Source organism: Perna viridis, chromosome 2 (assembly GCF_037379345.1).
Source record: "Perna viridis isolate PV_CMFRI_1.1 ecotype Kerala chromosome 2, ASM3737934v1, whole genome shotgun sequence".
In the NCBI taxonomy this organism is placed as follows: domain Eukaryota; kingdom Metazoa; phylum Mollusca; class Bivalvia; order Mytilida; family Mytilidae; genus Perna; species Perna viridis.
The window spans coordinates 14,827,902-14,843,333 of record NC_142446.1 but is presented as its reverse complement, the minus strand read 5'-3'; the positions used below and the strand labels follow the sequence as shown (position 1 = coordinate 14,843,333).

At 32.7% G+C, this 15,432-nt stretch overlaps 1 protein-coding gene across 7 annotated transcripts in view; it reads right to left on the bottom strand.

Annotated features, from left to right (window-relative positions):
• Positions 1 to 6,523: 6,523 nt before the first annotated feature.
• Positions 6,524 to 15,432, bottom strand: part of LOC148623765 (L-asparaginase-like) — a 37,874-nt gene continuing 28,965 nt past the window's right edge. For all 7 annotated transcript variants that reach the window (XM_088565853.1, XM_088565856.1, XM_088565855.1 and 4 more), the window contains 2 exons: positions 14,135 to 14,234; positions 6,524 to 10,475 (listed from right to left, as the gene is read on the bottom strand). In XM_088565853.1, the coding sequence (XP_088421979.1) occupies positions 10,302 to 10,475; positions 14,135 to 14,234 (274 nt within the window). In that variant the 3' untranslated portion in view covers positions 6,524 to 10,301. The remainder of the gene's footprint in view (positions 10,476 to 14,134; positions 14,235 to 15,432) is intronic.

The window sequence follows — 15,432 nt, the reverse complement described above, 5'->3', positions numbered from 1 at the left end:
TATCTGAAGTTGACATAGACAGGAACCAACACCCATATTAAACATGCAGTATTTCATTGGCCAAAAAACTTACCCTATTTTCTTGCCTAACCTAATGTTATTTTGGCATTTTTGGCTATCCACTAATAGAAGAAAATGCCATTACGATACAATATACAGAAAATCATTCACTTTTTATATGACTGCAAACAAATTTTTAGTTGTATAATGGTATCACCCTGTCACCATTGGTATTGTCATGTTGGCGTCTGTTCAAGCTTTCAGTCTTTTTGAAATTTTAACGTTTTATTCCTAGGGACAAAACAGAGGGTCCTATTGGTTTTGGGGGTTTTCGCCCCACCCTTTTGGAAATAAGGGGCTAAAAGGGGTAAAATAGGTGTAATCGTTAGAATTAATAGGAAAAGCTTATTGTTGATCCGATTTTTATGATTCAGATATCAATCTGTTCCTTTTAAAATTCTGTTTTGATAATTTATTTTACAGGGAATGTTTATCTTGAACTATTTTGGTTTAGAAGGAGTACAAAATTGGGCCATGCCCCCCAAAAAATCAACTTTTTTGCCTCATCTGGCCAATGGCTATGTGAGCTTATGCCATCACTTAGCATCCCAAGTCGTCGTCAACTTGGACAAATTTTCTAAAATCTTCTCCTTTGAAAGTACTAGATCGACAGGATGTAAATTTGGCATAGGACTGTTGGGATTTATTATCTGTGAAAAAACATGGCCACCGTTACTAAACATAGAAAAAAAGGTTGTGAAGGAAATTTTTTGTAAATAACTCAAAAATATTTACCTTAACAAAATTCTGGTGGTGGTGGGGGAGGGTGGGTAATATTGTTCAGCATCATGAGACACACCTATGCCAAAATTTTCTAAATGATTTGCCAACTGATGTAGGAGATATGGCCCCAGAAACAGTTTTTTTTTTTTTTTTTGCATTTCTTGCATGTGCAACTTTGAAAATCTTTTTCTCTAAAACTATATAACAGAATTTAATGGAAGTTTACATAATTGTTCCTGAGGGTATCCCACACAAAATGACCGTTGGCATTTTTGATCTGGGAAAAAAGATGGCCACCATTACTAAAAATAGAAACAAGAGGCTCCTAGGAGCCTGAATCACTGGTTAAGTTTTTGCCTTTTAAGGGCAATAACTCTAACAAGGAGTTGTCAGACAATTTTGACTCTATTTGATTCATTGGACATATTTGTAGGCCTTATGATAAGGATCATTTCAGCAATTGAAAGCTATTGGCTAAACCTAACAGATTTGGAGATGTAGGCAAAAATCTGCCGTCTGACCCCATTGTTCTATTTTTAGAAATGGCAGCCATGTTTTTTCAGCGATCAAAATTCGGTCATTTCGTTAAGGATACCCTATGAAACAAAATACCAATTTTCATTGAATTTTGCAGAATAATTTCTGAGGAGCAGATTTGTTTAAAGTAATAACATAAAAAACAGCAAAAAACGTCCAAAAGGGAAATAACTCCAACATGAATCAACAAATTTTCACCAGAATTTCACCACATATAGATCTCTTCTTGCTGAATAATTTTACCCCCATGTCATATTTTGGTTTAACCTAACCATTTTGGAGATACATGCAAAAATCTGCTGTCTGACCCCTATGTTCTAATTTTAGTAACAGCGGCTATGCTTTATAACAGATCAAAAATCTGAATGGTCATTTTGTTAGTATACCCTTTAAAACAAAAACACCAACTTTCATTAAATTCTGTAAAGTAGTTTGTAAGAAGATTTTTTAAAATAATAACATTAAAAACAGCAAAAAAAACGTCGAAAAAGGGCAATAACTCCAACATGGGTCAACAGATTTTCACCACATTTTGACCACAGATAGATCTCATCATGAATGCTGAATACTTTTATCCCCATGTCAGAATTTGCCTAAACCCAACGGTTTTGAAGATAAATGCGAAAAAGTATTGTCTGACCCCTATGTTATATTTTTAGTAACGGTGGCCATGTTTTTCGACAGATCAAAAATCCTCACATGGGTTCTATGCATGATACCCCAAGGAACTTTCTAAGTAAGTTTGGCTCTAATTGGTCAAGTGGTGTCAGAGGAGAAGAGTTTTGAAAGAAATAACATTTAAAAAAAGCAAAAAAACTTTGAAAAAGGGCAATAACTCCAACATGGTTTAGGTCTCACTAACCACTTCTGGGTCAAATGGCCACCCCCTTATGTAGTACCAAAAACACACTGAACCTAGACATGTGCATTGTAAGTGCATTATTTGTGTGTATTATGATTAAAAGTAGTCAAAATATAGCTCAGAATGTGTACTTTAAATTCTTATATGTAATTAACTACAAAAGTGTATGAATATTGTTTACATGTGTGAGTAATTTGCCTCCATGCTGTCAGTTAGCAGAACAGGTAAAAATATGGATTTTCAGTATTATTTATTCAAGTAAATTTTGTAAAGAATTTCTACAATCATTGTACCATTAGCATAATGATTTTGGAAGTCTTATTTTCCAAGCTTTGCAACGGTATGCAACTTTAAGATGTCATTTGTCCTTGGAATTCACAGTGAGACTTTGAAAATTACTTTTTTAACATGTAAAGTAATTGGAAAGTTAGAAGTGGTGAGACCTTAATAGATTAAAATGAAAATTTGACCACAGATAGATCTCATCTTGCTGAATACTTTTACCCCATTGGAATTTGACTAAACCTAACAGTTTTGGAGATGTATGCGAAAAAGTACTGACCCCTATGATCTATTTTTAGTAACGGCCACCATGTTTTTCGATGGATCAAAAATCCCTAAATCAGTTCTATGCAGGATACCCCAAGGAACATTCATACCAAGTTTGGTTTCAATTGGTCAAGCAGTTTCAGAGGAGAAGAGAAAATTATTAACAATGATGACGACAGACAACGACAGACACCAAATGATGGCAACAGCTCACCTGGCCATTGGCCAGGTGAGTTAAAAAATGGTGTTAAGGCAGTCTTTTTGCAAATAACTCAATACCGTTGCCTTTAGCAAAATTCTGGCAGGGGGAGGGGGGTAATATTGTTCAGCATCATGAGAGTCTATGAAATGTACCTAGGGTATCCCACCATAATGACTGTTTGGATTTTTTTATCTGTGAGAAAACATAGCTGCCATTACTAAAAATAGAACATAAGGTCAGAAGACAGTTTTTTGCAAATAACTCAAAAACTATTGCCTTTAGCAAAATTCTGGCGACGGTTATATCATTCAGCATTATGAAATTTTCAAAATGAATTGTCAACTAATTTATGAGTTATGGTCTCTTGAAACAGCTTTTTTGCATTTTTCTTATTTACAACTGAATATCATCTTCTCAAAAACCATTCAACAGAATTAAATAAAAGTTTTTTTATTTAGTTTTTTAAGTGTTTCTTAGAGTATCCTTCTTACAATGACAGTTGGGATTCTTGATCCGTTAATAGATATGGCTCCCTGTACTTAAAATGGAACATAGGGGTCAGAAGACGTTTTTTTCAAATAATTCAAAAACTGTTGCCTTTAGCAAAATTCTGGTTCAGGTCATAAAAATTGCAATTAAAAGCATTTCCTGCATTTGACAATTTAGTTGATTTTAACTTAGCCTGTCTCGTTCCTCAAGTTTTTCAAATAAGCAAATGGTTAACCATGTGAGCCTCTAGTTTGTTTTTGGTCCAATTTTGAATTCTTTTAATTGGACCTTATTAAAAATTCCTTATTAAAATCCCTGCTTGCATTTTTCATTCAGATTTTATATATCTCTTATAGTTCCTGAGTAATAAGGGGTCAATGTTTTTCAACAAATCGAAAATTCCCACATCAGTTCTATGCAAAATACTCATAGGTACATTCATACTTAGTTTGGTTCCAATTGGTTTAGTAGTGTCAGAGGAGAAGATTTTTGAAAGGAATAATATTAAAAATAGCAAAAAAAATGTCAAAGAAGGGCAGTAACTCCAAAATGGCTTAACAGATTAAGATGTAATTTGACCAAAGATCGATCTCATCTTGCTGAATACTTTTACCCATGTCAGAATTTGGCTAAACCTAACTGTTTTGGAGATATATGTGAAAAACTACTGTTTGATCCCTATGTCCTATCTTTTAGTAACAGCGCTGTGTTTTTCGACAGAATCCCCACTTTTGTTCTATGCAAGATACTCCAAGGAACATTAATACCAAGTTTAGTTCCAATTAGTTTAGTAGTGTCAGAGGAGGAGATTTTTGAAATAACATTAAAAATAGCAAAAAAATGTTGAAAAAGGGCATTAACTCCAAAATAGCTAACCAGATTAAGACAAAAATTTGACCAAATATTGATCTCATCTTGTTGAATACTTTTACCCATTTCAGAATTCAGCTAAACCTGACCGTTTTGGATATACACCGTATACGCTAAAAACTACTCTTTGACCACTATGTTCTATTTTTTTTTTGACAGATCAAAAATCCCTACATCAGTTCTATGAAGGATACCCCAAGGAACATTAATACCAAATTTAGTTTCAATTGTCAAGTAATGTCAGAGGAGAAGAATTTTGAAAGAAATTACATTAACAAGAGGCTCCCAGGAGTCTATATCGCTCACCTGGTTAAATTTTGCCTTTCAAAGGCAATAAATTTAAGGAGTTGCCCAACAATTTTGACTCAAGAAGTCTTTGATAGGACTTATCATAAGGATCATTTCAACAATTGAAAGTTTCTTTTCATCTATCATAGTTTTCAAGATATGGACTAAAAACTGTAAAAAAAGTCATTTTTCCTCTTTTAAGAGCAATAACTCTTACAAGGAGTCATCTCACAGCTTTTATCTCCGAAGACTTTTGTAATCCTAATAATAAGGATCATTTCAGCTATTGAAAGAATTTGGCTAAACGGTTTTGGAGATAAATGCGAAAAACCACCGTCTTACCCCTATGCTCTTTGTGGTTCACCTAGCCAAAGGCCATGTGAGCTATTTCCATCACTTGGCGTTCATCGTCGTCCATCGTCGTCACCAAGAATATTTCAAAATCTTCTCTTCTGACACTACTTGACCAATTGAAACCAAACTTGGTATGAATGTTCCTTGGGGTATCTTGCATATGTGGGGATTTTTGGTCCGTCAAAAAAATTGGCAGCTGTTACTAAAACAAGAGGCTCCCAGGAGCCTGAATCGCTCACCTGGTTGAATTTTGCATTTCAAGGGCAATAAATTAAACAAGAAGAACAATTTTTACTCAAGAAAACTTTGATAGGACTTATCATAAGGATCATTTCTGTAAATGAAAGTCTAAATCTATCATAGTTTTCAAGACATTGGCTGAAAACTGTAAAAAAAAAAAAAACCCTGTCATTTTCCCGTCAAGGGCGATAACCCTTATAAGAAGGCATCTGACAAATTTTATGCCTGAAGACTTTTGTAGGCCTAAAAATAAGGATCATTTCAGCTATTGAAAGAATATGGCTAAACCTAATGGCTTTGGAGATATATGCGAAAAACTACTGTCTGACCCCTATGTTCTATTTTTAGTAACAGTGGCCATATATTTCAACGGATCAAAAAACCCCACTTCAGTTCTATGCAGGATACCCCAAGGAACATTCATTACAAGTTTGGTTCCAATTGGTCAAGTAGTGTCAGAGGAGAAGATTTTTGAAAGAAATAACAAAAAATAGCAAAAAACGTTGAAAAAGGGCAAGAACTCCAACATGGCTTAATAGATTAAAATGAAAATTTGATTGCAGATAGATCTCATCATGCTGAACACTTATACCTACATCAGAATTTGGCTAAACCTAGTAGTTTTGAGATATATGGGAAAAACTACTGTCTGACCCCCTATGATCTATTTTTAGTAACGGTGGATATGTTTTTTCGACAGATTAAAAATCCCCATATTTGTTCTATGCAGGATTCCCCAAGGAACATTCATAACAAATTTGGTTAAATTTGGTCAAGCATCAGAGGATTTTTGAAAAATTATTAATGACAATGATGGACGATGACAACGACAACGGACTCCAAGTGATGGCAATATGGCCTTTGGCTAGGTGAGCTAAAAATAGAACAAAGGGGCCAGTAGACTTTTGCATATACATTTGTATCTCCAACAATGTAGGTTAAGCCAAATTCTGACATAATAATAAGATCAAACCAGTTTTTGTAAGTCCCTATGCTTAAATGTGTCTAACTAACACATGTTAACTGACATTGTGTCCACACTTGCCAACTGCTCAGCTCTTTATTTTAACACTTATAATTTCAACTCATGCTCTAGTCATCTAATGTAAAAAATTTTGCTTTCATCGACTGCAAGTACATGTTTAGTTGATAATGAACAAAAATTGAGTAAAATCAATATATCGCCCCAACAATTCATTTGGACAATATAATAACCATCCATATGGGTACTCCCTTCTTATTGGTCATAATAAAATGTTCAATTTTGCCTGTGTATCATTGGCATTATTAGTGTTATGGTTTTCTAAATATATCTCAAATTATGCTATATATAGTAATGAAGACTTGACTTATGCAATTTTTTTTATTTAAAGCAATAGCACCCAAACAAAATAAATGTAACTATGAGATTCAATAACAGACATTGAAATCTCATGGATAAACACAGGAAGTTACATGGTCACAGGATAAACACAGGAAGTTACATGGTCACAATGATTCTACTTCAGCTGACCTTATATCAGACAATATTTATACAGTCCACCTCATCAAATCACATTCTTATCCCCATGAGAACACTTAATCAACAACTGAACTATTTTTTTTTATACTTAATTACAAAGGTGGCTAAATGATAAGATAGAACGAATCTCTGAATAAAAACAAATCCACATACATTACATGTAAGTGCAGTGCACAAGTAAATAATCTAAGCTGTTAAAGCACATATTGTATTTTTTCCTAAACTTAATTTTCTTGCTCAGATATTGTTATAGACATTAATTTACTTGCTAATTACCTTTAATAGCTAGTTCTTATTTATAACATCATAGAATAAACAGCTGTGCTAAAGCACATGATAACCCTTTTCTTCTGCTTATGTTTCAAGTCCCGTAACTCTTACACATGCAAAAGGAAAAGGGCATAATACAACCTTAATAGAAACAACACAGAATGTCAAAATAATAAATGGTTTTTTTCTTGATGAAATACACTGAATAATTGTAAGGCAATAAATTATGCAAAAGAAAAACCATAAAAATAGGGGATGGCTAAAATTTTGAAATAGCATAGCTTGAGAACAAAACTTTCAACAACATAACCAAATTTTTAAAAAAATAAGTGGTGGTGAAAACTTAATTAAAATTTATATTTTTAAAATATTAATATACAATGGTGCCTAGTTTGAAAAAAATCCTTTGATAAGTTCCCCAAGTAATCAAATGGAAACCAATGGAGCAAAAGGACAGACCAAAAGGGCACATACCATTAATACAGAGGGGATCACATAGTACAATGTTCCATGAGGCTATACATTTGGCAGGGAATAAAATATTTAGTAACCATAGCCTGTATGGGTTGGTGGACAAACAGGTAGATGGACAGAGGTATACCCTAATATATCCTTCCTAAACTGAGCATAAAATATTGTTGACCATTCTGTGAAATCCACCATTCACTTTAGTGAAACATCTCGATAAAAGCATTTCACTTAAAAATCTCACTATATTCATCAATATTAAAAAAAAAGATGAACAGATGTATAAAGACTTGTGTTAGGTTTCAAACTTAACATTAACAAAAATAAATAAAAAACAACAGGAAGCACAAAAACTAGCTGCATCTAACATAATGACAATCTCTGTCAAACAAATAATGTCATGTAATCATTCATAAAAAATCATTTGTACATAACATTCATCATGTATATCTATAGCAAATGGCATCACTGAAACTGACAGTACAGAAAACAAGTATTTGGTTGCATTCAAAGTGCAGTTTGCATTTTACATTAGAAACTTTTTGGATGGTATTTTGTGTTTGATTAACATTATTTTTACACAAAAATATTGGAAATTTCACTGTTTACTTCAGACCATTTTCTGATCCTATATATCAGTCTTAGTTCATTGAGAAACATATGTACTTTATACACAAAAATTTCTTGATAATAAAATCAGTTATTTTTCTTTAAATGTTTATAAATAATTCTTCAACATATACCTTAATCAATGCAATCAGCAACAATCAACACACTAAAATGCATTTTTCAATTTCTGTCATTATTTTCAAATAAAAATAATAATTTTTAATATTTTTGAGTCAATGATCAGATTTTACCCAAATACACATATTGTCAAATTACTCTTAAGGTCCAGATGGTTAACTCTGATATGCATATGGTCCAAATACTTGTATGGTCTAAAACAAAAACAAAACAAAAATAATCACCGAAAGCAATTATATAAAATAGTCTGGTATAAAACAGTTGTTTAAAAAGAAAAACAGTGATTGGACTAAGAAAGTACTAAAGGCTATGTTTAAGCAATACAAAGATTTGATGAAAGTAAATAATAAATACATGGCCCCATTCTATAACATTAATGTTGTGTCCCATAAATCAGACAAAATTTAAATGTCTATAATTTGAGGTATACTAGGTACAGTGTATGTTTTCAGATTTGAGATAATAACAATTAAATTTTACTGTCTGGAAATCTACCACACACAGAATCATAACAAGCATACATAAACATAGATATAACTACAATATAAAACCTGAGCTGCTTTTGTACATTGTCCATACTCATAAGCACTATAAACACACAGGGAAAATACTTCACTAGGTTCCTATACCTAAGTTCTGTACTTCAAATGAAGTCCTATTATTAAACAAATATCATTAATGTATATTTGATAATTCAGGTCAATTTACATGAGAATGCTTGTATGACTTTCAGAATGTATTACCTTGCATTGAATTCACATCATTTATAAAAAAAATCAAATAACTTTCAGACTTTTTGTAAATTTCTATTCATCTCATTTGGTAGGAATAAGTACAGAACACTAACTACAACTATGACAAATGATACTTATGGTACATGTATTACCTATCAGTGGATTTCTTTTGGGGTGTGGAAAATTTTTTGTGTTTCTTCATAACAGGTAAAGGTTTTTTTGTTTTTTTTTGCATAATGTAATTTTCGCAGCAAACAAACAGATCAATGAAGAAGACAAAGAAGAAAAACTATATTTTATCTTCATATATATTTCATTTGATTTAACTTATGGCTTCCAATTTGACCATGAATATAGCAAAAACTAAATCACCGCCAAAATAATCACTTAAACGGTATAATCCAGGATCTTTTTAAATCTGTCAATATCCAAACAAAGAAATGTGTCCATAAAATGTATGTCCCTGTCTCCCCTAAAATAAATGTGCCTGGAAGTTGATGCATGACAAGAGACCAAGAAGCATACAAATAATACATTTGATATTGTTTAAGCTGCATCCCTAATTACACTGATCTTTGATCACAGATATCCTACTTTCTATTTTTTTATAATGGAAAAAGCTAATTTTTCCTAAATGATAAAAAACCATTTACACAATAATTGACATTGACTTACCTTCTATGGTGTACAAGCTTGAACAGATATGGTTTAGTGTTTCTTTAATTTTCATTAAAATGGTTCATCAATTTTCTTCTTTCAATTATATATATTATATATCAACATTCAGCTTTGAGATATGCTATTTTTCATTAAAATCATCCGGCACATATACTTTTTATTACTCAAAAGGATTGAGCAAATTCTCTTTTAATTTTTGTGAAACGCACAAACAAATTTGATATTTAAGGTCACAGCAACACAAAGAGATCACTGACCCCTCTTTATCACGTTTTTTTTTTTTTTTTTTTTTTTTTTTTAAATCTAATAATTTAACTGTCCAAAAACACAAAAGTCTAGGTTAAAATTAATATGTCATTTCATCTTAATAACTGATTTCGTTTTTATCTCTTTAAATCATAGTGACTAGTTCCATGATATTTCTGGAATGTAATATTACAGACATGTTCACAAGACAAGTGGTAGAAAGCTATTCATAAGTAACATACAAAAAAATCATTTTTTGGCAAAATAATTTTAAAAGGTTAACTATGAAGAAAACTCCTAAGTTATACCACTATGTCTTTATAGCAACATGTGTTGATTAACATGAGATAGCTAGACAACCAATCATTACATTCCATTACACTTAATGAAAATTTAGGGTATTAGCAATGGCCACAGCACATGTTATATAAGACCTTTAGGAAAATCTATCACAGACTATTTCTATGAAGGTTGTGTATGCTGAGAAGCAGCTTCCTTTATGATATCTAAGATATCTGTTCTTTCAAGGACAGCAGCCTGCTCTTCGGCTGTTTTGCCAAATGCATCATTCACCATCCATGATGCTCCATTGTTTAGTAAGTACTTGGCACTCTCAATATTTCCCAAACTAACAGCCTATAAAACATAAGATAAAGAAAGTTACAAGAATTATATAGAAAGATTCCAAAGTCTTTTGTCTTCTGTTGCATATGATCTGTCCATTCAAATTTGTGCATGTCCATTGTTAATTAAGGGTTATATTTTTGATCTATGTATAATCTACCAGTAAATCCTTTGAATATGGATACAACATTCAAACTTTACACATTTCTTTTTCATATTGTAAGGTTGGAAAATAACCTGACTAGAACCATAGGTCAAATAACTAAATAAAGAGCTTCACAGAACACAGCATGTCAAACTCTCTTCACTCGAGACAAGTGTGGATATGGTATTAGTTTTTGACACATTTATGAATATGGTCTTATAATACATTATGGACTTTAGGTTACAGACCACCAATTCAACCAATGAGCATTTGGAACGTACGCAAAAATAGTCCTACGCAGAAATTACCCCTGTTCCTCATAGTGCTGTGAAAAAAGTTCTCATCTTATTTTAAAAATTTTAACAGTTTCTGAAAGGAAAAACATTTCTGTACATTTTATAGGTGCATTTTGCTTCTTGTGATGTGAAGCCTAATCTCCATAATGATTTTTAAATATACCCCTATCTTGTGAAAACACTGGGATTTCCCATGCTATTTATAGACCCTTCACTTCCGGTGACCAGTACTGCACTGCAAGTCTGCTAACCCCACATGCCATTCTGAGGATTGTGAGCTGACATATGTAGAATCATGCTGATATATAGTCCTCTGCAGGTTAAAGTTAAGGTAAAGTCCAGAGAAGCCATTGAATATTGTGAAATTAGCATAGAAGCCTATGGGAAGTGGAATTAGTGGTTTTTAGCCACAATCTAACTCAAAATTCGAAATTCAATTAAAAATTTTTGAAATCAGTCCAGAAGAAAAAAGTGGATTTCTTAGGGTGTGGCCCCTTTGGCACCTTATCACTCAACAAAATGCTTTGCATGGCACAGCTTGATAAGACCACAGTGGTCAAACTCTGAGCAGTTGGGGCAAATATGGACACAACACTCAAGCTTAATGCAGTTCAGAGTTTGGATTGTGATTAAATATTTGACGCAGAATAAGGTCAAGACACAGAATAAAACTGTTTAAAGAACTTCAAAATTTCCATTTAAACATTTTCTTAACTTGACCTGACATCCATCACTAATAAAATGCTTTGCAGATGGGACAAGTATAGGCACACAGTTCAAACTTGACACAGCTTTGAATTTTTATAATTAGATATTGACACAGGATAAAAATTTCATCAGAACCAAAGTTGTCACATTTTGGTAATTATTCCTAAATAGTTCCAGTCAAAACCTGCAAAATCAAAACCAAACATCTAGTGGCACTTTGTTGTACAATTTCAAAGCAATGCCATTACTCATCCAGAAATCTGAAAAAAATACTTGTTTCTGGCCCCTTATTCTTACTTGCCTCAAGTTTCAATCCCAAAACTCAACCAGTTTTCCTTTTGTAGTATGACACTTTATGGTAAATATAATATGAGATTCATTCCCTTTAATTCAAGTTATTATACCGACATAAAGAAAATGCTTATTGGCCCCTTATTCCTACAATGTTCAAGTCTAAACCCCAAAACCAATCCCACTCTTTCTTTGGTGTTATGGCACCTTGTAACACAATTTCAAAGGGATTCATTCAGTTACAATCAAGTTATTATCTGGACATCAGGAAAATTGCATGTTTCTTGCCCTCCTTTTTGACCCCTAATTTCCTAAGTCTGTTTTCCATGTCCTGGATTACATTCTTTTGATTACCGCTATAACCTTGGTTCCCCAGGGAGCATAAGGCAGTGTATCCTAATAGCTGATTTTAATCAGATTGCTTGGTTCCCTTGATTACTTCTTAACCCCCAAAGTCAACACCAGAATATTGTGGAACAACATCAAAGACATTCCTATTCTTTTACTGGAGTTAAATAACTAAATTCTATGAAATGCTTGTTTTTTGCCACTTTTTAGTCCCTCATTTTAAAAGGGTTGGGGGCCATAACTAAACAAGAGGCTAACAGGAGCCTGAATCGCTCACCTGGTTAAATTTTTGCATTTCAAGGGCAATAACTCTAACAAGAAGTCTGACAATTTTGACTCCATGAAGACTTTGGTAGGACTTATCATGAGGATCCTTTGGTCAATCGAAAGTTTTATTTTATCTATTATGGTTTTCAAGATATTGACTGAAAACTGCAAAAAATGTGATTTTTTTTGCCTTTCAAGGGCAATAACTCTTATATGGAGTCGTCCGACAACTTTGATCCCTGGAGATTTTTGTCATTTCAGCAATTAAAAGTTTCATTCTATCTATCATAGTTTTCAAGATATAGGTTGAAATCTGTTAAAAAAAAAAGTCATTTTTCACCTCTCAATGGCAACAACCCTTACATGGAGTCGTCTAACAACTTTGATCCCTAGAGACTTTTGTAGGCCTTATAATAAGGGTATTTCAGCAATTGAAAGATATTGGCCAAACCTAACGGTTTTGGAGATATATGCAAAAAATACTGTACGACCTCTATGTTCTATTTTTAGTAAAGGCTGCCACGTTTTTTAACCAATCAAAAATCCAAACAGTAATTTTGTTAAGGATACCCTAAAAAACAAAACTACCAATTTTCAATGAATTCTGTGTAGTAGTTTCTGAGAAAAAGATTTTCGAAAGTAATAACATCAAAAACAGCAAAAAACATCCAAAAAGAGCAATAACTCCTTCACGGGTCAACAGATTTTCACAAAAATTTGACCACATATAGATATCATCATGCTGAATACTTTAACCCATGTCAGAATCTGGATAAACCTAACGGTTTTGGATATATATGCAAAAATCTGCTGTCTGACCCCTTTGTTTTATTTTTAGTAATGACGGCCATGTTTTTTAACCAATCAAAAATCCAAACCGTCATTTTGTGCAGGATACTCTAAGGATCAGTCATTATAAGTTTCATGGAAAGCTATTCAGTAGTTTCAGTGGAGAAGATGTTTGAAGAAATTGTGAATGATGATGGTAGCGCACGCAAAGTGATGGCAATAGCTCACATGGCCTACGGCCAGGTGAACTAAAAAATCAAGAATTTTGTGGTTTGGAACCATGCAGTAAAATTTTATGAAGATCAACTAACTAACACTCAAGTTATCACATGGAAACCAAGTGTCTACAGATAATGATGACAGCATTATACCATTATACAAACACCTTTTTTTGTGGTGGTATTAAAAATAAAAGGAAGCATAGATCAACTAAAAAATAAAAATATTTCTAAAATTTCAAGAAAATTGATGGAAGTAATTTTGATTTTTTGTTCAAAACAGGAAATCAGTCCATTTAGTATGAATCTAGTCCATATATCTTGTATAAATTCAAAAATGTAAAATCAGAAATACCAGTATATAAAAATCAAAGGGAAGGTCACATCAATAGAAAGAATAATTTGTCAAAGTTTCATGAAAGTTGGTGGATGGGTTTTGAATTATTAAACCAAGTGTAAATGAGGGACTGATAGGCAACAATATACCATAATACAATCTGAAAGAACACAGAAGGTCAAAACACCAAAGCTAAAGGGTCTTAAAGCAGTGAAACACATACAATTCACAGGAAAAATGACAAATCATGAGGACCTATAACTAATACATACTACATGTAAAGCTGTTCTGTTGTCATAGTCACTTTCATTAAAGTCAGCACCTGCCAGCTTCCAAGCTTTCAGAGCTTCTATATCATCTTGAGAGGCGGCTCTGAATAAAATATCACCATATTATTCAGCATGTAATAAAAAAACTCCTTTATTAAGGTATAATAATATTCTGATGTAATTGCAAATAGCGGTACAAAATTCCCTACCAACTGCAAAATCTAAATCATGAAAAGTGAAAAGTAACCCATATTCTACCATCAGCTGAAATTTGACTTGACTTTGGTCTGTTATAAACCTACCAAGGAGGCAAGGAACAGCCAATCTAAGGTCATCCAACAAATTTTGGGGTTACATTTTCAGTTTATTTCTTTTACTATAAAGTATAATGCTCTTTTGGGCCTTTTTCAGAAGAAAAAAATCACCTGTAAGTCAGGAAACAGCATATCAACAGTTTTTTTTAAGGATGGCCTAGGGGTCCCTTTAAAATCACAATTACAGGAATAATATTTTTGTTAAAAAAAGGATAAAATTATACCACAACTTCAACATTTTTTTCTCTTTCAAATTCATACTTTTTCACTTTTATAACACACAGGACACAATATGAGGAATAATCATTGGTCACACTTCATTACAAAGAATTAAGACCATCCACTTATTGTAACTTGTGTATGAAATAAAAGGATATATAGGCATCTACAAATGTTCAAACAATGAATACAAAATTCAAAAGACCTACCAAACATGTCTGGTAAAAATTCCTTTATTCTGATAATAATGTAAACAAAATTATATGATTAACAAATTCATCAGTATTTGAAATCAAAGAATGAAGTTTTGAAAGTTGCTAATCATTGAATATTCTCTGCCACTGATTTTGGCGTACTTTCAACATCCAAAAAAAGCATGCTCTAAAATCGGGTGACTTCTGCTAGAATCTTGGTTCCCTTGATATGAATACTCTTGTATTCGTGATGACCAAAATGTTTTCAATCAAAACTACTGGTAACCAGGAACCAGATTAAACAACTGGCAATGGCATTAATATAGATATCGGGTCCCTGATAATGTATATGACATGTATAGTCAATTGTAACGAGCCCCTGTGTTTGAATCGGAAACTGGGTAATATTACATAAATTCAATGCTTACCGATCATTTCATCTCTTAATGTAAACTTCCTGTTCTCATACAGGGACTTAATATCCACTCCCTGTCTCATACAAGCAAAAAACACACATAGACATGTGTATGATATTTTTAAAAAGAGGTACATTTTAGCGATCTAAGGGTCGCTT